At 36.5% G+C, this 22,809-nt stretch overlaps 1 protein-coding gene across 1 annotated transcript; it reads right to left on the reverse strand.

Annotated features, from left to right (window-relative positions):
- Window positions 1-3,140: 3,140 nt before the first annotated feature.
- On the reverse strand, window positions 3,141-22,482 carry pros1 (protein S). The gene is made up of 14 exons (XM_067405284.1): window positions 22,222-22,482; window positions 19,345-19,502; window positions 19,165-19,189; window positions 16,186-16,272; window positions 15,977-16,099; window positions 15,775-15,900; window positions 13,760-13,888; window positions 13,348-13,588; window positions 13,026-13,212; window positions 9,910-10,074; window positions 8,917-9,085; window positions 5,635-5,771; window positions 5,331-5,559; window positions 3,141-4,159 (listed from the first exon to the last, which is right to left on the reverse strand). The coding sequence occupies exons 1-14, from the start codon at window positions 22,307-22,309 to the stop codon at window positions 3,969-3,971; spliced, it is 2,055 nt and encodes a 684-aa protein (XP_067261385.1). The 5' UTR covers window positions 22,310-22,482; the 3' UTR covers window positions 3,141-3,968.
- Window positions 22,483-22,809: the final 327 nt, after the last annotated feature.

The raw sequence follows: 22,809 nt of genomic DNA on the forward strand, positions 1-22,809 counted from the left end.
AGCAAACGGGTGTTTTAACCCAGCGAATGGGTGTTTTAACCCAGCAAACGGGTGTTTTAACCCAGCAAACGGGTGTTTTAACCCAGCGAACGGGTGTTTTAACCCAGCGAACGGGTGTTTTAACCCAGCGAACGGGTGTTTTAACCCAGCGAACGGGTGTTTTGTGTTTTAACCCAGCGAATGGGTGTTTTAACCCATCGAACGGGTGTTTTAACCCAGCAAACGGGTGTTTTTAGCCAGCCAATAGGTGTTTTAACCCAGCGAACGGGTGTTTTGTGTTTTAACCCAGCGAATGGGTGTTTTAACCCATCGAACGGGTGTTTTAATCCAGCGAACGGGTGTTTTAACCCAGCAAACGGGTGTTTTAACCCAGCAAACGGGTGTTTTAACCCAGCAAACGGGTGTTTTGTGTTTTAACCCAGCGAATGGGTGTTTTAATCCAGCGAACGGGTGTTTTAACCCAGCAAACGGGTGTTTTAACCCAGCAAACGGGTGTTTTAACCCAGCAAACGGGTGTTTTAACCCAGCGAACGGGTGTTTTGTGTTTTAACCCAGCGAATGGGTGTTTTAACCCATCGAACGGGTGTTTTAACCCAGCGAACGGGTGTTTTGTGTTTTAACCCAGCGAATGGGTGTTTTAATCCAGCGAACGGGTGTTTTAACCCAGCAAACGGGTGTTTTAACCCAGCAAACGGGTGTTTTAACCCAGCAAACGGGTGTTTTGTGTTTTAACCCAGCGAATGGGTGTTTTAATCCAGCGAACGGGTGTTTTAACCCAGCAAACGGGTGTTTTAACCCAGCAAACGGGTGTTTTAACCCAGCAAACGGGTGTTTTAACCCAGCGAACGGGTGTTTTGTGTTTTAACCCAGCGAATGGGTGTTTTAACCCAGCGAACGGGTGTTTTGTGTTTTAACCCAGCGAATGGGTGTTTTAACCCATCGAACGGGTGTTTTAACCCAGCAAACGGGTGTTTTGTGTTTTAACCCAGCGAATGGGTGTTTTAATCCAGCGAACGGGTGTTTTAACCCAGCAAACGGGTGTTTTAACCCAGCAAACGGGTGTTTTAACCCAGCGAACGGGTGTTTTGTGTTTTAACCCAGCGAATGGGTGTTTTAACCCATCGAACGGGTGTTTTAACCCAGCAAACGGGTGTTTTGTGTTTTAACCCAACGAATGGGTGTTTTAACCCAGCGAACGGGTGTTTTGTGTTTTAACCCAGCGAATGGGTGTTTTAACCCATCGAACGGGTGTTTTAACCCAGCGAACGGGTGTTTTGTGTTTTAACCCAACGAATGGGTGTTTTAACCCATCGAACGGGTGTTTTGTGTTTTAACCCAGCGAATGGGTGTTTTAACCCATCGAACGGGTGTTTTAACCCAGCAAACGGGTGTTTTAACCCAGCAAACGGGTGTTTTAACCCAGCAAACGGGTGTTTTAACCCAGCGAACGGGTGTTTTGTGTTTTAACCCAGCGAATGGGTGTTTTAACCCATCGAACGGGTGTTTTAACCCAGCAAACGGGTGTTTTAACCCAGCGAACGGGTGTTTTGTGTTTTAACCCAGCGAATGGGTGTTTTAACCCAGCGAATGGGTGTTTTAACCCATCGAACGGGTGTTTTAACCCAGCAAACGGGTGTTTTAACCCAGCAAACGGGTGTTTTAACCCAGCAAACGGGTGTTTTAACCCAGCGAATGGGTGTTTTAACCCAGCGAACGGGTGTTTTGTGTTTTAACCCAGTGAACGGGGTGTTTTAACCCAGCGGACGGGTGTTTTAACCCAGCAAAAGGGTGTTTTAACCCAGCGAATGAGTTGTTTTAACATTTAAATAAAACATTTAACCTAACCACTGGGTTAAATGTCATCTTTTCTTATCTATTGTGTCGTATATCCGATTGAAACGCTTCACAAACAAGAACAAATGTAGGGCGGAGCTTGATTTAGTCTGTGGGGAATTGATTGGATGGTTGTGGTTTGCTATTGGTGGATCTCATGTGAGTGACAGGTTCCCCCGCCCTCATCATCAGAGAAGAGAAGAGATGCTGCAAGATATTCTGATTCAAGATTACGAGGAACATGATTTTATATCCGTCTACACCGAATGCACAATCACAAGCAGGTTAACAGCCATATCAAGTTGTTTCCCATCATGCTCTTTGTTTGCTCAGTGTTTGGCAGCCTCCTCGCTGGCACATGTCAGTAAAGTGGAACTGATTGCGACACATTTGAGAGCTGCGACAGATTTCCAGTGAATCTGCAGAGTTCCACAGAATACAGAACGACACGAATCAATGATGACACAAGTTTCATTTTTAGGTGAACTGTTCCAGTTATCTATTAATGACATCAGTGATGACATCTGATTGATAGTTTGGACTTTTTATCAAGTAAAATTCTTTTAGTATAGTTATACAAATGTCATCCTGAAGGTGTCTTTCGGCTGTGAAATCTTTACTTTTTATTTTTATCATAACTTTGATATTGTTAGTATTATTTCAACTGGACAGACCTACTCTGATCAGATGTTTGTTGATCTGACTCTGATGTGAGGTTACATTCCTCCTCCTGCAGCTGTTCTCAGTGTTTACCTCGCTCGCTCTCCTCTTGTTTTTCTGACCCAGTGTTTTCATTCTCTTCCTCCCTCCCATTTCCCATCTGTTTTTTTTTTATGCAACATTGAGGTCAGGTCAGCGTCCATCTGTAAAACACACTGTATATCTCATGTCAGCTTCGCAGAGATTAAGATCCAGTTATTGTCATATGGAAACATTCATGTGCCTTTAAACTACACAAAAAAGGGAGTCAAAAGTAGAGCACTTGCTATTAATAACAGCAGCTTCCAGACCTTCAGGGAAATTCATTTCCAGGACTTTTAGTGTTTTTTTCTAGACAAGCATTTAACATATAAAGATTACACTCACAAAACGCAAATATCCCTCTAGTGATTAAAAAATAAAAATGCATGCATTTTGCGGAAGAACATTGTTTTGGTTGTGCTTCGGCTCAGTGTGTGCGGATGAATCTCAAGCTGACTAGCTAAAGACGTTACTGTAGTTTTACCCCATTAATAGACACGGCAATTCTTAGAAAAAAAATTCCAAAAACCACAATGAACTGCTTTATGAGATGAGAGGAAAAACAATATTTCAATGATTTTTCGTTTGCATTCCCGTGAGAAAAACACAAATGTAGTAAAACTTTACAATAAGGTTTCATTTGTTAACTACATTACTGTTAACACAAACTAAAACTGAAAATACTTCTAAAGAATTTATTAATCCTAGTTAATGTAAATGTCAACATTTACTAATACATTATATAAATCAAAAGTTGTATCTTTTAATAGTATTTAATGGACATGAGCGAACATGAACTAACAATGAACAGTTGTATTTTTATTAAGTAACATTAACAAAGATGAATAAATACTGGAACAAATGTATTGCTCATTGTTAATCCAATAACTAATGAGACCTTAGAGTTAATTTAACATTCTCATTCATGTCCAAAACAGGATTTTACTTCTTAAGATGAAATTTGAATTCCATGACGTCGACAAAAATAACATGCTGCATTTAATTTTTTCTTTTATTTATTGAATTTTTGCATTAATGTGGCACTAGTGTTCAGTATCCACCTAAACATATTCACATCACATTCAAATTAGTGTTATATACAAGATAAAAACTGACGGCTCTATACTGAGAGAAAAACCTGATTAACGACAGACAACGGACACGCCAGGAATAAAAATACTACCACCGTCAGGATGAAAGTCTGTCGCATGTTTAAATAGAGGCACTTTCACACTTTCACAGGTTAGTCTAATGAGTGGATCAATTAAAACACTCATTTAAAACACAAAGAAACATCATGCATTCCCCGTCCCTGTTGAATCCAGAAGCAGGGCGGATTTCGTGTCTGATGGGAACTCTAGACCAAGGCAGCGCGTCACGTGTCTCCTGTGATGTCACTTCCTGTTTACTGCGGCTGGGATTCGGCGAAACGGCGTGTCCGGGGCAGAAACAGGAGGGCAGGAGTGAGACTTGATGCTGTTGTCTTTACTAACAGCCTCGTCCAAGTCCAGCTGCTGTCCGTCCACACGGATCTCCAGACAGCCGTGGTAGAACGCTGAGATGGGAGTGATGGACAGAGGGAGATCTGCACACAGACAGAGAAAATATCAATGATTTATCAGTGCACATTATTGTTGTGTTAAATTCATAATCTTGAATCAGAATATCGTCTCTGATGACGAGGGCGGGGCAACCTGTCACTAACATGAGATCCACCAATAGCAAACCACAACCATCCAATCAAAATCAAGCCCCGCCCTACATCTGTTCTTGTTTGAGAAGCGTTTCACTCGGATATATATACGACATTTGACTGGATTTACCAACATCATCTTCACCTGGTGTTCAGAATGGACGTACAGTCTGATGTTAGTGCTTTAAAACCATTATAAGACACCATTATTGATAAATGTATTGATTTAAAGTCAAGATTAAGACGATTAGATGTCAGGAACTGAAGGAGTGTTGGCGTCAGAGCGAATCTGCAGAGATGCTGACATTAACTTTACCAGTTAAATGCAGTTCTGAAGCCTGAAGATTGGAGACCAGTGTTATTTCAGTATGACTGAGATACTATTATAGGTTTTATTAATACTCTAAATTGATTTTCAGGATAAAAGCGGACTTATAATGCTCCTTTCACAAGATGTAATATCAGTCTCTGGTGTCTCCAGAATGTTTCAGCTCAAAATCCCCCACAGATCATTTATTATAGCTTGTCAAATTTGCCTCTATTTGGGTGTGAGCAAAAACACGCCGTTTTTGTGTGTGTCCCTTTAAATGCAAATGAGCTCCACTTTCCAGAAGAGGGCGGAGCTTTAACAGCTCAACAACAACAAAGCTGGAGAATCTCACGCAGCCAAAATGAGGAAAGTGTTCAGCCTTACATTGTTCAAACCGGAGTCGACACTGATGGAGAGACTCAGGAAGAAGTTACAACTTTTAGACGTTTCTGAATGGTTAGTGGATAAATTGATGTAGTTGCTGTGGAGTTGATTCAACTCATCCACTAGCATGTGTCGTCATGGAACCCGCATCAAACCCGTATGGACGCCCACTATACATCGCTCAGACAGAAATGCTGTCCAAGCAATTGAGCTTTCCAGGGTCAGCTTGCAGGGAATCAAACCCATAACCTTGGTGTTGCAAGCACCATGGAAAGCATGGATTTATCAATATATTAGTGAGCATCTATTGGCAAGTCATCTTTATAAACAGAAATCTAGTTAAAAAATGAAGTAAAGAAGCTCACTGACCTGGAAGTCCTCCTATGTAAGTGTCGACGTGTCCCTGCATGGCGCGGTCGAGTTTAGCTAAAGCCTCTCTCAGGGTCTCCGAGTCGCTGTAGGTCACGCTCGAGGAGTTCGCTGTGATGTGGAGTCCATCGGCTGACGCTCTCATCTCCACCACCATCCGATCCGGATAACACAACATCAGAGACTGCAGCGTCGCCACGCTGACGCCGTCCACGAACACCAGCAGGTCCTGGAACACAAGAGAACGTGTGTGTAGCGAGTGCTGGAGACTTCAACAGGATGTGATGTCAGAGGAGCAGCTTACCGCATCGTCGGGTCCCCGTGTTACCACGGCAACGGACAGAGGGACAGTGTTGTTGGTAACCAGGGCGAATAATACACCGGTGCTGCTGGACGGACGTATGCTCATCACGACATCCACCTTCCACTGACCGCTTCTGTCTGCGACGTCAAGAACAGAGTCACAGCTTTATTAATTCAATTATTCATGTGAGCACTTGAATGCATGTTGTCTTCTGTAGAGCTGCCTTTGAATAAATGATTGATTCACTTAAAACAGTTGTTGAACTGAACTGAATTGAAGTAATTTCATAATTGATGAATTTTGCAACATTGAAACCGTTATTGAACTGAATTGAACTGAACAGAGCTGAATATATGTCATTATAGTCTACAGTAGAGATGCTTTACAGTTGAATTTGTTTCATAATTATTGAATTTTTCAACTTTGAAATAGGTCTTAAACTGAATTGAATTAACATTGAACTGAATTCAATTTGTTTCATAATTTATGAATTTTGCTACATTGAAACCATTATTGAACTGAATTGAATAATTCATAAGTGATGAACTGCAACATTGACACAAATTTCAAATGAACTGAATCAACATTGAACTGAATTGAATTTGTTCCATAATTGATTAATTTTGCAACATTGACAAATTTAAAATGAACTGAATCAACATTGAACTGAATTGAATTTGTTTCATTATTGATGAATTTTGCAGTGTTAAAATAGTTCTTGAACTGAATTGAATCATTTAACTGAATTGAATTTGTTTAATAATTGATGAACTGCAACATTGACACTGTTTTAAAACTGAATTAAATCAACAGTGAACTGAATTGAATTTGTTTCATAATTGATGAATTTTGCAACATTGACACGAATTTACAATTAATTAAAACAACATTGAACTGAATTCAATTTGTTTCATAATTGATGAAGTTTGCAACATTGACAAATTTAAAATGAATTGAATCATCATTGAACTGAATTGAATGTTTCATTATTGATGAATTTTGCAGTGTTAAAATAGTTCTTGAACTGAATTGAATTTGTTTAATAATTGATGAACTGCAACATTGACACTGTTTTAAAACTGAATTAAATCAACAGTGAACAGAATTGAATTTGTTTCATAATTGATGAATTTTGCAACTGACACAAATTTAAAATTAATTGAATCAACATTGAACTGAATTCAATTAGTTTCATAATTGATGAATTTTGCAACAGTTCTTGAACTGAATTTAATGTGTTTAATAATTGATTAATTTTGTAACATTGAAAAATTTAAAGTGAAGTGAATCAACATTGAATTGAATTTGTTCCATAATTGATTAATATTGCAACATTGACAAATTTAAAGTGAATTTAATCAACATTGAACTGAACTGAACTTGTTTCATTATTGATGAAGTTTGCAATGTTGAAATATTTCTTAAACTGAATTGAATAATTGAACTGAATTTAATTTGTTTAATTGATGAACTGCAACATTGACACTGTTTTAAAACTGAATTAAATCAACAGTGAACTGAATTTAATTTGTTTTATAATTGATCAATTTTGCAACATTGAAATGGTTCTTGAACTGAATTGAATGGACAGTGAACAGAATTGAATTTGTTTCATAATTGATGAATTTTGTAACATTGACAGAGTTTTTAAACTGAATTGAATCAACACTGAACTGAATTGAATTTGTTTAATAACTGATGAATCTTGTAACATTGACACAGCTTATGAACTGAATTCAATTTGTTTCATAATTGATGAATTTTGCAACACTGAAACCGTTATTGAACAGAACTGAATTAACATTGAACTGAATTCAATTAATTTCATTGATGAACTGCAACACTGACACTGTTATTGAAGTGAATTGAATCAACATTGAACTGAATTCAATTTGTTTCATAATTGATGAATTTTGCAACATTGAAATAGTTCTTGAACTGAATTGAATGTGTTTAATAATTGATGAATTTTGTAACATTGACAAATTTAAAGTGAAGTGAATCAACATTGAATTGAATTTGTTCCATAATTGATTAATATTGCAACATTGACAAATTTAAAGTGAATTTAATCAACATTGAACTGAACTGAACTGAACTTGTTTCATTATTGATGAAGTTTGCAATGTTGAAATAGTTCTTAAACTGAATTGAATTATTGTACTGAATTGAATTAGTTAATATTTGATGAACTGCAACATTGACACTGTTTTAAAACTGAATTAAATCAACAGTGAACTGAATAGAATTTGTTTTATAATTGATGAATTTTGCAACATTGAAATGGTTCTTGAACTGAATTGAATCGACAATGAACAGAATTTAATTTGTTTCATAATTGATGAATTTTGTAACACTGACAGTTTTTAAACTGAGTTGAATCAACACTGAACTGAATTCAATTAATTTCATTGATGAACTGCAACATTGACACTGTTTTAAAACTGAATTGAATCAACACTGAACTGAATTTGTTTAATAACTGATGAATCTTGTAACATTGACACAGCTTTTGAACTGAATTTGTTTTATAATTGATGAATTTTGCAACATTGAAATAGTTCTTGAACTGAATTGAATCACTGAACTGAATTGAATTTGTTTCATAATTGATGAATTTTGTAACATTGACAGCTTTTAAACTGAATTGAATCAACACTGAACTGAACTGAATTTGCTTCATAATTGATTAACTTTGCAACATTGAACCAGTTATTGAACTGATTCGAATCAACACTGAACTGAATTAAATTTGTTTCATAATTGATGAATTTTGCAACACTGAAACCGTTATTGAACAGAACTGAATCAACATTGAACTGAATTCAATTCATTTCATAATTGATGAACTGCAACACTGACACTGTTCTTGAACTGAATTGAATCAACATTAAACGGAACTGAATTTATTTCATAACTGATGAATTTTGCAACATTGAACCAGTTCTTGAACTGATTTGAATCAACATTGAACTGAACTGATTTAGTTTCATAATTGATAAGCTTTGCAACACTGAAACTGTTATTGAACTGAACAGAATCAACACTGAACTGAATTTGTTTCATTATTTTTCTGTTCATTACTGTGAAGCTGCTTTGAGTCAATCTGTATTGTATAAATTGCTGTAGAAATAGAGCTGACTTGACTGAAGCAAAGCGCTCTTATTAAATATGATCCGAGTTCAAACTGAGTTTTCTGTGGAAACGGACATGCTTCAGATCCATTAGACCTTATTTAGCTCCGGATGTTCCAGTAACAGATCAGATTGAGTGTGAACTCACTGTAGTTGATGTTGAAGAACGCCAGACCTCCACCGCTGAAGAACGAGCCCTTCTCCACATACACGTAACAGTGCTTGCTCTCCTTCTCCTGAATCACCTCCTTCACTCCAGACGCGCCCTGATTCATCAGATTCCAGCCGCGGATGCAGCCGTCCAGCCTCGGGTTGATCTGATCCACATCCACACAAACAACAATAAACAAAACACTATCACACGCACAGCGGCCACATCAACACCACAAGATCTATCAGAAACTTGTCCAAGTCACCACAGAAATCATGATAAACAAACAAGAAATTATATTCTCTTTGCCGCTTTAAGATGAATCGCTTGTTGTGTTACTCATTTGTAATTGAGTAACACAAACGCTGTCGCTACTAAATCAACAAATGTCAATGTAAAATATGTTGGGTAACACTTTACTTAAAGCCCTCATATTTAATGCATTATAAAAGTATTTTTAATGGATTAATTACACACCTTATAATGCATTATATGATCTCATGAATAACTGTAACCACAGTTATAATACATCATAATTCTTCATTGAACACACTTTTAGAATGTATAATACTTAAAAACACACAACAAACAACCAATTTCAGATGTAACAAGGAATGTGAAAATGTTATAAAAGCATTTTAACTTTGGTTACCATTTTCTATAATAAAGATAAAAATATAATGCGTTATGATGTACATTATGAATACCTTTACTAATGCATTAAACAAAGGCTTTAAGTAAAGTGTTACAAATTTTTTGTATTATTTTCATGACAATTAATCACATTTTTCACTAAATCCTGAGCAAACCCTTATTAATGCAATGAAAAAAATTATTTAAAATTATAAATTCCATTAGTTAAGTGCAATTATAATTTATTATTATAAGTTAAATGAAAAAAAATTCCTTTTGATTTTTGAAGTTTGTGAATGGAATGCATTAATGTGTAATTACACAGCTCTGACTGTAGGGGTGTCAGTGAACACTTGCCGGTTTGATGAGGCTCTCGTTGCGATTGGGCAGACCGGCGATGTAAACCTTCGTCTCCAGTTTGTCGTTGACGGGTGTGAAGAGACGCTCAGGGCTGTTGATGCTCATGACGGCCTCTTTACTGATCTTCACACTGACGCTTCCCATCAGCTCCTCCACCGAGATCTACAGAACCACACAGAACAAACATCATCGGACTATGTACATACACTGCTGTTATAACATTTTTATTAGGGATGTGACTAAACATGACAACATAACGTCTCAGCAGCTCGGCTAACAAACGCCATCTCCGCATATGCTGTGAGTTTGAGTTGCTTATTTATTTGAACCAATTATTATGGCCTAATTGTTATTATATATGTATTTTAAGTCATTTTAAAGGTCATTGTTTGACTTAGGTCTATTTTAATTACCACAAAAAAATCAGATTAATCATCAAAATAATCAACCAATCACTCTATTATCAAAATAATTGTTAGTCACAGCCCATGATTAGTTAAAACACTTCAAAATGCAGGTGTGTTTGTATCTGATTAATCATCAAAATAATCGTCCGATTACCCGAATACCAAAATAATCGTCCGATTACCCGAATACCAAAATAATCGACCGATTACCCGAATACCAAAGTAATCGTTAGTCGCAGTCCTAGATTAGTTAAAACATTTCAAAATGCACCTATTTCTATCGGAATAATCATCAAAATAAATCGACCGATTGCTCGAATACTAAAACAATCGACCGATTACCCGAATACCAAAATAATCGTCCGATTACCTGAATACCAAAATAATTGTTAGTCACAACCCATGATTAGTTAAAACACTTCAAAATGCAGGTGTGTTTGTATCGGATTAATCATCTAAATAATCAAATGATTACTCAATTACCAAAATATTCATTAGTTACAGCCCTAGAATAGTTAAACCATTTCAAAATGTGTCTGTTTGTATCCAATTAATCATCAAAATAATCAACTGATTACTCAAATATCAAAATAATCGTTAGTCGCTTAAAAAAAAACACTTCAAAATGCAGGTGTGTTTGTATCCGAATAATCATCAAAATAAATCGACGATTGCCCGAATACCAAAATAATCGACCGATTACCCGAACACTAAAATAATCGACCGATTACCCGAATACAGAATAATCGACCGATTACCCGAACACTAAAATAATCGACTGATTACCCGAACACTAAAATAATCGACCGATTACCCAAATACCAAAATAATCGACTGATTACTCGAATACTAAAATAATCAACCGATTACCCGAATACTAAAATAATCGACTGATTACCCGAATACCAAAACAATCGAATGATTACCCGAATACTAAAATAATCGACTGATTACCCGAATACTAAAATAATCGACTGATTACCCGAATACTAAAATAATCGTCCGATTACTTGAATACTAAAATAACAGACCGATTACCCGAATACTAAAATAAGCGACCGATTATCCGAATACCAAAACAATCGACTGATTACTCGAATACTAAAATAATCGACTGATTACTCGAATACTAAAATAATCGACTGATTACCCGAATACTAAAATAATCGACTGATTACCCGAATACTAAAATAATCGACTGATTACCCGAATACTAAAATAATCGACTGATTACCCGAATACTAAAATAATCGACTGATTACCCGAATACTAAAATAATCGACTGATTACTCGAATACTAAAATAATCGACTGATTACCCGAATACTAAAATAATCGACTGATTACCCGAATACTAAAATAATCGACTGATTACCCGAATACTAAAATAATCGACTGATTACTCGAATACTAAAATAATCGACTGATTACCCGAATACTAAAATAATCGACTGATTACCCGAATACTAAAATAATCGACTGATTACCCGAATACTAAAATAATCGACTGATTACCCGAATACTAAAATAATCGACTGATTACCCGAATACTAAAATAATCGACTGATTACTCGAATACTAAAATAATCGACTGATTACCCGAATACTAAAATAATCGACTGATTACCCGAATACTAAAATAATCGACTGATTACCCGAATACTAAAATAATCGACTGATTACTCGAATACTAAAATAATCGACTGATTACTCGAATACTAAAATAATCGACTGATTACCCGAATACTAAAATAATCGACTGATTACTCGAATACTAAAATAATCGACTGATTACCCGAATACTAAAATAATCGACTGATTACCCGAATACTAAAATAATCGTCCGATTACTCGAATACTAAAATAACAGACCGATTACCCGAATACTAAAATAAGCGACCGATTATCCGAATACCAAAATAATCGACTGATTACCCGAATACTAAAATAATCGACTGATTACCCGAATACTAAAATAATCGACTGATTACCCGAATACTAAAATAATCGACTGATTAACCGAATACCAAAATAATCGACTGATTACCCGAATACTAAAATAATCGCCCGATTACTCGAATACTAAAATAACAGACCGATTACCCGAATACTAAAATAATCGCCCGATTACTCGAATACTAAAATAATCGACCGATTATCCGAATACCAAAATAATCGACTGATTACCCGAATACTGAAATAACAGACCGATTACCCGAATACTAAAATAATCACCCGATTACTCGAATACTAAAATAACAGACCGATTACCCGAATACTAAAATAATCGACCGATTATCCGAATACCAAAATAATCGACTGATTACCCGAATACTGAAATAATAGGCCGATTACCCGAATACTAAAATAATCGACCGATTATCCGAATACCAAAAATAATCGACCGATTACCTGAACATCAAAATAATCGACTGATTACTCGAATACTAAAATAATCGACCGATTACTCGAATGCCAAAATAATCGTTAGTCACAGCCTATGATTAGTTAAAACATTTTAAAATGCACCTGTTTATATCCGATTAATCATCAAAATAATCGTCAATAATCGTTAATCGAAAATGAGTGTTTCCTGAAGGAAATGTGAATGTTTGTGCAGAACAATGTGAAAGTTCAGACAGTAAACCAGATAGCAGAACATTGATGATGATGTTTATGATCTATAATCAGTGAGTCATGAACGCACCACGTGCCACTGTCCGTCATTGATGGCTTTTCCTCCGCTGGTCATTTTGACGGAGTGTTCGTTCTTGAACTGGACCTCGATGCGGCCGCTCCGTAAACCCAGCATGAACCACGAGTCCGGTGAAGACTCTGCGTACAGAATCACTCCCTCCGGATCAAACGTGCGGAAATCAAATTCAGCTGCAAACCTGTGTGAAAATCAGTGAAACACAGTTTCTCATCTTTAAATTCGAGACATTTCTCTCTGAATAAATCACAGAAAATGATGCTCAGGAAAAGTTAACCCTGCTCAGATCGGCTCATGATCCCGGTGGCAGTCATACCTGGTGTCGGCCTGCAGACGGAAGCGCAGGTAAATGACGGGTAATCCGGAGAACTGCTCTCCCAGATACAGCATCTCCTCGTGCTTGTAGTCGTACAGATCCAGACACTGCGGGATCTTCTCACAGACGTGCCCATTCTCCGCCAGCTTCACACCCTTCCGTCCGTCGCAGTGACACGAGAAGCTGCCGATGGTGTTCACACACTCGCCGTCGCACACGTCCTGCTCACACTCGTCCAGATCTAATGAAACGTAATAAAACATCCGAGTTTCTCCTAAAGCAAAGCTTGAGTCACATGATACGCAGATCCACAGGGAACAAATGTTCTTCCAGAAACGTTAATAGAGCGTTCACATGAGTTTCGAGGATGATGATGGTGTGACAGCGATGAAGGTGTGTGTTATTGTCTCACCGACACACTCGCGTGAGGTTCTGTTGTAATGGTATCCCAGCGGGCAGCGGCACTCGAATGACCCCAGAGCGTTGACACATTTAGACGGTTCCTCACACACACTGGGAAACAGGATACACTCATTGATATCTGCAACGACACACACACACCATCAGATACATAAACACACTGCAGTATTACAGACACGAGCCTGTGTTGCCCCAGTATCACTGACACACTATTACAGTTTTTATTTTCAGTGAGATTTTATTTGTATTTTAACTGTTTACTTTAATTTTTAGTTAAAGTTTTAGTAATTTTGTTTTTGTGATTTTTTTTTAAAAATTACATTTTTTTTCTTTTTTACTTTTTACTACTTTTATTGTGTTTTGTGGTTTTTATTAGGTTTTTTTTTAATGTTGATATTTTATTTTTTATATTTTGTTTTAACTTTATTTTTTAGTTAAAGTTTTAATATTTGTTGTTTTTGTGATTTTTATTTCTTTTTAAAAAAATTTATATATTTTTATATTTTATGTTTTCACTTAAATGTTTAGTTAGTTTTACTTATTTTGTGTTTTTGTGATTTTTATTAGTTTTTTTATTAGAGATTTTATTTGTATTTTAACTGTTAAACTTTCATTTTAGTTAAAGTTTTAGTAATTTTGTTATTTTTGTGATTTTTTTTTTTTTTTTTTTAAATGGTCTATTTTTATTTTTATATTTTCATGTTTTCACTTTTTACTTATTTTTACTAATTTTGTTGGGTTTTGTGGTTTGTATTAGTTTTTTAAAATATGTTTATATTTTATTTTTATACTAATTTTTAGTAATATTTTTAATATTTGTTGTTTTTGTGATGTTTTTAATTATATATTTTTATATTTTGATTTAACTTTAATTTTTAGTTAGTTTTAATATTTGTTGTTTTTGTGATTTTTATTTTTGTTTAAATTCTATATTTTTATATTTTACGTTTTAACTTTAATTTTTAGTTAGTTTTAATCTTTGTTTAAAAAAATAAATTATATATTTTTATATTTTATTTTCACTTAAATTTTTAGTTAGTTGTACTAATTTTGTTTTTGTGATTTTTATTAGTTCTTTTATTAGAGTTTTTTCACTTTTCATATTTATGTTTTCACTTTTTTTAGTATTTGTTGTTTTTATTATTTTTATTATATATTTTAAAATGTCTATATTTTTATATTCTATGTTTCACTTTAATCTTTAAAGTTTTAGTAATTTTTTAAAATTATATCTATATAGTATTTATTAATTTAGTTTTTGTTATTTTAGTATTTCAACTTTAAATGAAAATGCTTGGTAACTAGCTGAAATAAAACAAGTTTTAAGTTTTCATTTGAGTTAATGGTTATTTTAAGTAACATAAATGTTTCTGGCTTCAGTTTTCAGTTATCGATAATAACAGTTATCTAACATCCTGTCTGAACACTGACACATGATCGACATCATCACAATCGGACTGAATCATCTGATCCAAACGCTTGAAATGAGTTCATGATTCGCTCATCACACACGTTTCTCCTTCACTAGTGTTTCAAAACTCAAACATTAGAGAGTTTTCATCATTCCCAGACTTCCACTGTTGTGATTTCAGAGTTTATTATTCTAACAAAACCAGTAGATGTGTGTGCAGCTACACAAACAACACGATCACACACGCTCGGCATTGTGGGTCCTGTAGATAAACTCGCAGGCTCATTGTTTGCGCTGGAGCGAAACGGCGTCTGATGATTTACGACTTTAAAAACACTGTTACGTAATGAACATTTAAGACTGTTTCGGTGGATTGAGCCACATTCAACGCGTCGATGCGGTTTCCTCGTGAACACGGACCTCACAGCTGGAGGGGAATCATGTTTCTCCTTTACAGGAAAATCCCAGAATTCCTGGAACAGCTCAAACTCATCTGGCAGACGTGAAGCAAACAGTCCAGCACACTTCACTCCTGCAGAACTCAAAGCATGGCTGACCTCTGACCTCTGACCTGTGCCCTGTGCAGTGATGCTCACCGATGCAGTGGATGTTGTCGTGTGTGTAGAAGCCCTTCTCACAGCTGCACACGAAGCTCCCGGGGAGGTTGTAACACATTTGGTTGCAGCCCGCAGGGAATTCTGGGTCTTCACACTCATTAATATCTGTGAGAAAATGAGTCGGTAAACGCGAGAAAATAAACTGATAATGATGGATCAGATGACTCTAACTCTGTCTCACCCTGGTCACAGCGCTGACCCCTCCAGCCCGGTTTACACACACAGGTGTACGACCCCTGACCGTCCACGCAGCGCTCGTAACCCTCCGGATGACACGGCAGCGGCAGACACTGGTTACTGATCTCTGAAACACAGCAGCAGCTCAAACTCAAACTCAAGCTCAGCACAGCCAGATCTCTCCATCAGCAGCGCTCACTAGCGAGGGATCACCTTGAACGCAGGTGCGCAGGTTCTGTGGGATTCCTGGATTCTGGGAGTTTGGATTATTGATCCCGACGCGATGAGAGCCCAGACACACTAAAGCACAACAACATGAGAAAACATGATAAAAGTCCTTCATTTATTCACAAACAGGGGTGCGTTTCCTGAAAGCATTGGGGCTCGATCACACAGAACGCGTCTAAAAACGCTCAGGAATGATTTAAAAAAGTCCAGCGCAGAACAGGAGGGTCTCGAGATGCACTTTTGAGACGTGATGCAATAACTGCAATAACGAACAATTAAAACAGTTGCCATGCCAACATGCTACTGTAAACAAAACGCACACAACGCTTGCCCCGCCTCCGAGTTCTTCTGATTGGTCCACTGTTTTGGAACTGACATTAATGAGCGACGCTGCGTGCGAATGCTAACATTCTTTTAATTTTACACAGCGTTTTAAAAATGCAGGGAAAAGGAAAGACGCGAGTGTCATTCACATCTTTCTAGTGCGTTTACATCGAAAAACAATGGAAAAGTAGCGAAAAAAAAACACGAAAAACGCGTTCTGTGTGAACAGACCCTTATTAGTCAACTATGGTCGCAAGTTTCGTGGTTACCAACATAGTTCAATTTGTAAAAAGTGTCGCAAATATCTAATTAATTACATGATGTTCATAATAAATACATTAATACATAATAAATCGTAATTTAACGGCACACCAAATTTGACTGAGAAGTGATCCCTAAGAGATAATGTAAAGTCATTATTGTGTTAAATGAAAAAAGCATCAAATAGACATCACAAAAATTAGCTTTAGAAAGAAATATTTGATTAAATATAGAATTTATTACACAAAAACGTTTAAGTTTTTATAGAAGCTGCATCTGAATTGGTATTTAGATATTTACAGATCAAAAAAGGTTTGGTTACCAACTTTCTTCAAAATATATTTTTTTATGTTCCACAAAAGAAAGAAAGTCATACAGGTTTGTAAACAGAATTTTTACTTATTGGGCAAACTATCCCCAAAATATGATATTTTAGGACCCTATTTTGGTCTGAAGGACACGACGCAGGTGCACTTAGGGCGTGTCCGAATCCACTTTTGCTAGTTTAACGACGGAAAAAATGATCGGTGCGCCCGGCACATGGTCTAAAAGGGTTGTTTCTAGTCTCTTAATGAGTAATGGCCGTGTTTTGGGTGTAACGTGCAATAAACCAATCAGAGTCTCATCTACCATTCCCTTTAAAAGCCAGCTGTGCTCGCGCCATGACGGATTCGCTATTTACATGCAAGCGGAAAAACGGAACGAGGAATTCTTTAATTTTTAATATTTGTCATGTTTGTGCGATGCTGCGCGTCCCTGTGTGTGTAACAAGCAGAGTGCCTATAGGCGCATTAATAACACGTTCTTTAAATAACAAAAAAATAACTAAAAAATACTTGCGTTCAGGTGCATTGTTGGCGTGTTGCTATTTTGAGGCAACTAAAAACGACTGCGCCATTGACCAACTGAAACCTGCTCTAAAGTCAATGGCGCAGTCGTTTTCAGTTCCTCAAAATAGCAACACGCCAACAATGCGCCTGAACACACCTGGTTTCAGACCAGCACACCCATGGGCGAACAGATGGGCGTGAGCGGAATTTAAACAACGTGGCGCTGAACATGAAAATGATAACTGCGTCGGGCAGAAACTAGCAAAAAACACTTGCGTTGCGCCGCATTGCACCGGGTGTTTGATAGGACCCATAATGTTTTAGAAACTAAAACAAGAAACTAAAACTGCCAGTAGGTGGCGGTAAATGTCTAAATGAGTAAGTCATTCATTCGATTTCTTCAAAGGCTGATTCATTCAGGAATGACGTAAATAATCTTGTTCGAAACGCATCACTGACCGACTGACGTTTGACATCAAAGTACAGCGAGAGAGATTCAAAAGCACAGGAGTCGTTTGCTCTCTTTGATGTCATGCGCCGATCGGTCTACGCCGCGCTGATGCATCTCGAACAAGCCTATCAGCTTTCGTTATGAATAGATCATTGAATCATTTGTTCACCCGATTGGTTCGCTTAAAAACACGGATTTGTTCAGAAACGAAACACCGCTGTGTGTGACGACCGGAGTATCTCCATCTGCGTGACGTCATTAACGACAGTACTGTTGAACCAATGTGACGCGACCACGTTACTGCGGTAACAGATCAGCGAGTTACATCATCATCGTACGGGAAACGCACCCCAGATCAGCCATTCTGTCATCATTGCTTTTCTTTTAAGGCGAGACTCTACAGGCAAAACCAGTTTTCAGCTCTATTTTGCTTCCATCACATCCAAAACACACATTTAAGTGTTTATTTGATCTCAATCCATCTCTTTAAAGGCGTTGAGTTTGAGTCAGAAATCACTTCAGTTTTACACAAGCCAAACTTTACACATCTATATTTGTTCATATATCATGATTTATACAACATTTTACTCCTAAAAACATGGTTTGTTGACAGTATTTTCTGATTTATATCCAGAAGCCCATCTTTAACTCTAATGTGTCAATCAAACTAGAGTTTTGAATCTGACTTTATCCAATGTTCAATTGAAATGTATGCAAATTAGTGCATATTTAATTAGATAATGCCTCATTTGCATATTTAAACATTACATTTAATGTATGCTTTGAAAGTATGACGAGATCTGTTGGTTTCTCCCCGTTCACCTGCAGTGTCATTTGTATTTATTTTCTTCATATCATGTTTATAGTGATTGTCATGTTTGGGTCAGTGTTCAACGGAGCGACTCTGAGTCCAAGCGGCTTTTGCAATCAGATTAAAGTGTGACGGCCACTGGAACGTGAACCCGAGCGTGTTCCCCCACACGCAACCGCGGTGGGCGGAGCCTGGTGACATCACAGATCACTTATTCAGCACTGTACACGCTGTGGATTACAGTAAGTGTTTATCTGCACAAAAAAACAAAAATGAGGGCGACTTACCAACATACTTGGGATAGAAATATTCCTGGAAGATTAAAAGAACATGAGATTATTCACAGCAAAAACATCCAGTGATTCATTCCCTCCACAAACACAAGCTGGACGGGTCAATGTCAAAGTCAACAGCGTGACGGATCACAACACAAACATCACAGTATTGATCGGACGAGCAGAACTCACCGTTTCTAGATTGTTCTCGAAGATCTCCCGCGCCTCCTCTTTATTGCACAGCTCCTCGATGCACTCGCGCTCCAGGTTTCCCTTCTTGCTCTCCTCGAACAGAGTGTTGGCGCGTCTGTGTCGCTGCAGGAACTGAGAGGCTTGATTCTGTGAAAGAACTAGAAAATATCGATTGTTTGGTCAATCACCGCGGCTTTGAATGACCAATGGTGATGCAAGTGAGAGTGCACAATATTTACTCAGAAATGCTGAAAACAGAACATGATTCCTTTACAAACAGTCTCTAGACTCTCAAACACGAGCTATAGCTTCTGTCGGACAAACATGTGCTCCACTATCAGCCAATATTTCTGATTGATCAGGCTGGCTACATACATCAGTCCTTCACTACATTGAGTGTCATGTAAATACCACGGTACATTACTATTGCAGTCATGGTTTATGTCAATGTACACAAGAATTCAAACATTAGATAAAAACATAAACCGCACTGCACACCAGACAGATGACAGAAATGAGTCAGCTTCATGAATGTCAGCTTTAACCCCATTAAATCCCTTCATTGTGTTACAGAGGGATTTGTTCCCCACGTGCTGCTGCTGCTGCTGCTGGAGTCTCTAGAGAGAATGACGTTTCTGGAATAAACATCATAACAGAACAAACATCTTCAACACTGACACAAGACTAGTTTAAACATGATTTTAACACTCTATAATCCACGACAGATTCACTGCACACTGCACATCTTCAGTCACTACACACTGTCACTTCTGTAAAGAGTTCTAAACCAGTTCTGGATCATGCTGGTTACATAGTTAAATGTTGTTACACGGTTACACGGTAAACACTGATGCATTGTAACTTCAGAAATACTGTTTATTTTGTCAACATGGTTAGTTACTTTTGTAAACACGGCTACATGTTATAAAACCTGTTAATTTTGGCTAAACTGTTAGTTACTTTTGTAAACACGGCTACATTGTTATGCTGTAAATACTGTTAATTTTATCAACATTGTAAGATCATTTTGTAAACACTGCTGCATTGTTACTTCAGAAATACTGTTAAGTTTGTCAACTTAGTTACTTTTGTAAACACTGCTACATTGTTACGTTATAAATGCTGTTTATATTGTCAACATTGTTATTTACTTTTGTAAACATGGTTACATGTTATAAAAACTGTTAATTTTAGCAAAACTGTTACAGTTACTTTTGTAAACTGATACATTGTTAATTCGTAAATACTGTTAATTTTGTCAAATTTGTAAGATCATTTTGTAAACAGTTACATTGTTACTTCATACTGTTATTTTTATCAACATACTTTTGTAAACACTGCTACACTGTTACTTATTTACTTTGTAAATACTGTTCATCTAAACACTGCTACATTGTTAATTTGTAAATATTGTTAATTTTGTCTTCATAGTTATTTTTGTAAACACGGCTACATGTTATAAAAACAGTTACTTTTGGCAAAACTGTTACAGTTACTTTTGTAAACTGATATATTGTTAATTTGTTAATACTGTTAATTTTGTCAACATTGTTAGTTACTTTTGTAAACACGGCTACATTGTTATGCTTTAAATATTGTAAATTTTATCAACATTGTAAGATCATTTTGTAAACACTGCTACATTGTTACTTCAGAAATACTGTTAATTTTGTCAACTTAGTTACTTTTGTAAACACTGCTACACTGTTACGTTATAAAAGCTGTTTATATTGTCAACATTGTTATTTACTTTTGTAAACACGGTTACATGTTTTGGCAAAACTGTTACAGTTACTTTTGTAAACTGATACATTGTTAATTTGTAAATACTGTTAATTTTGTCAACATTGTAAGATCATTTTGTAAACAGTTACATTGTTACTTCATACTGTTAATTTTGTCAACATAGTTACTTTTGTAAACACTGCTACATTGTTACTTATTTACTTTGTAAATACTGTTCATCTAAACACTGCTACATTGTTAATTTGTAAATATTGTTAATTTTGTCTTCATAGTTACTTTTGTAAACACGGTTACATGTTATAAAAAACGTGAAATTTGGCAAAACTGTTACAGTTACTTTTGTAAACACTGCTACATTGTTACTTCTTACTGTTAATTTTGACAACATAGTTACTTTTGTAAACACTGCTACATTGTTACTTATTTACTTTGTAAATACTGTTCATTTGGACACTTTTGTAAACACTGCTACATTGTTATGCTGTAAACATTGTTAATTTTGTCAACATAGTAAGATAATTTTGTAAACACTTCATAAATACTGTTAATTTTGTCAACATAGTTACTTTTGTAAACAATGATACATTGTTACTTCTTAAATACTGTTAATTTATCAACATTGTACGATAATTTTGTAAGCACTGCTACATCGTTACTTTGTACAGTATTTATTGGCAACACTGTTGCAGTAACTTTTGTACACACTGCTACATTGTAACACTGTATGAATCATTTAATTACAAGTTATTAGACGGTCATCATATTAATGTCATGTACTACCAAAAATTACTATGGTAACCATGGTATAGTTTCCTCTACCAAGTACCACAGTTACTAGTTATTGTTTCTGATATAAAACCACAGTATATGAGATCTGATTTAAAGACTCGGAATTTTAGTCATTTTGGATTTATTTTTTTATGACAGCGACTAATACCATGTTACCACAGGTTTACGGTAGTAACATTAACTAAATTATGGATAAACTGTGGTAATGTGAAGGTAAACACTGTTCAACAAGCGGCTCATCAAAGTAACGGTTGCTGCTACGGCGCTTTTAATCACATCGCGTAAAAGAGCTGTTTTTCTCTCTCCGAGACGTTATTCATTAGTTTGACCGGTTTTACTCACATCGGTGAGACTCGCAGAGTTCAGCGCGCAGCAGCAGCAGCACGAGGCCGAGCAGAGAGCCGCGCCGCGCCGCCTTCAGTCTCCTCATCCTCGCGCTGTGTGATCCAGTCAGTCACACTCCAAACGCCTTCCGGTTCGGATCCGAATTCAAACACTCGATTCTTCCCGTTCACTTTCCTCTAGTTCAGAAGCACAGCGCGAGCGAGCTCATGTCTGACCAGTATGGGTTAACCATGGGTCAACTAGTAGCCCTCGGCTGGTGAATGCGCTCCAGCAGGGAATTATGTAACAGAAATTAAAGCTGATTTTGCTCTTGATAAATAATGAATTTAACCTCTTAATTTCTCCAGTTCTTCAGTTTGTGTTTTTATTTACTGGACAAATGGGGAAAAAAAGTTTCAGAAAAGATCTCAAAAAGTGATTTCCAAGGATACCAGATCTCAATATCATCTCAAACATTTCCCATTAAATGACACGAGCTGAACTCATTTTATTTCTCCAAAGATGTTTTAGGAGAAACATCTGAGCTCTTGAGGAGCTTAAACTTTTCTTTTATGTTTAGTGTCTTTGAGAAGCTAACAGATTTTG

This window comes from Chanodichthys erythropterus, chromosome 12 (assembly GCF_024489055.1).
Source record: "Chanodichthys erythropterus isolate Z2021 chromosome 12, ASM2448905v1, whole genome shotgun sequence".
NCBI lineage: Eukaryota > Metazoa > Chordata > Actinopteri > Cypriniformes > Xenocyprididae > Chanodichthys > Chanodichthys erythropterus.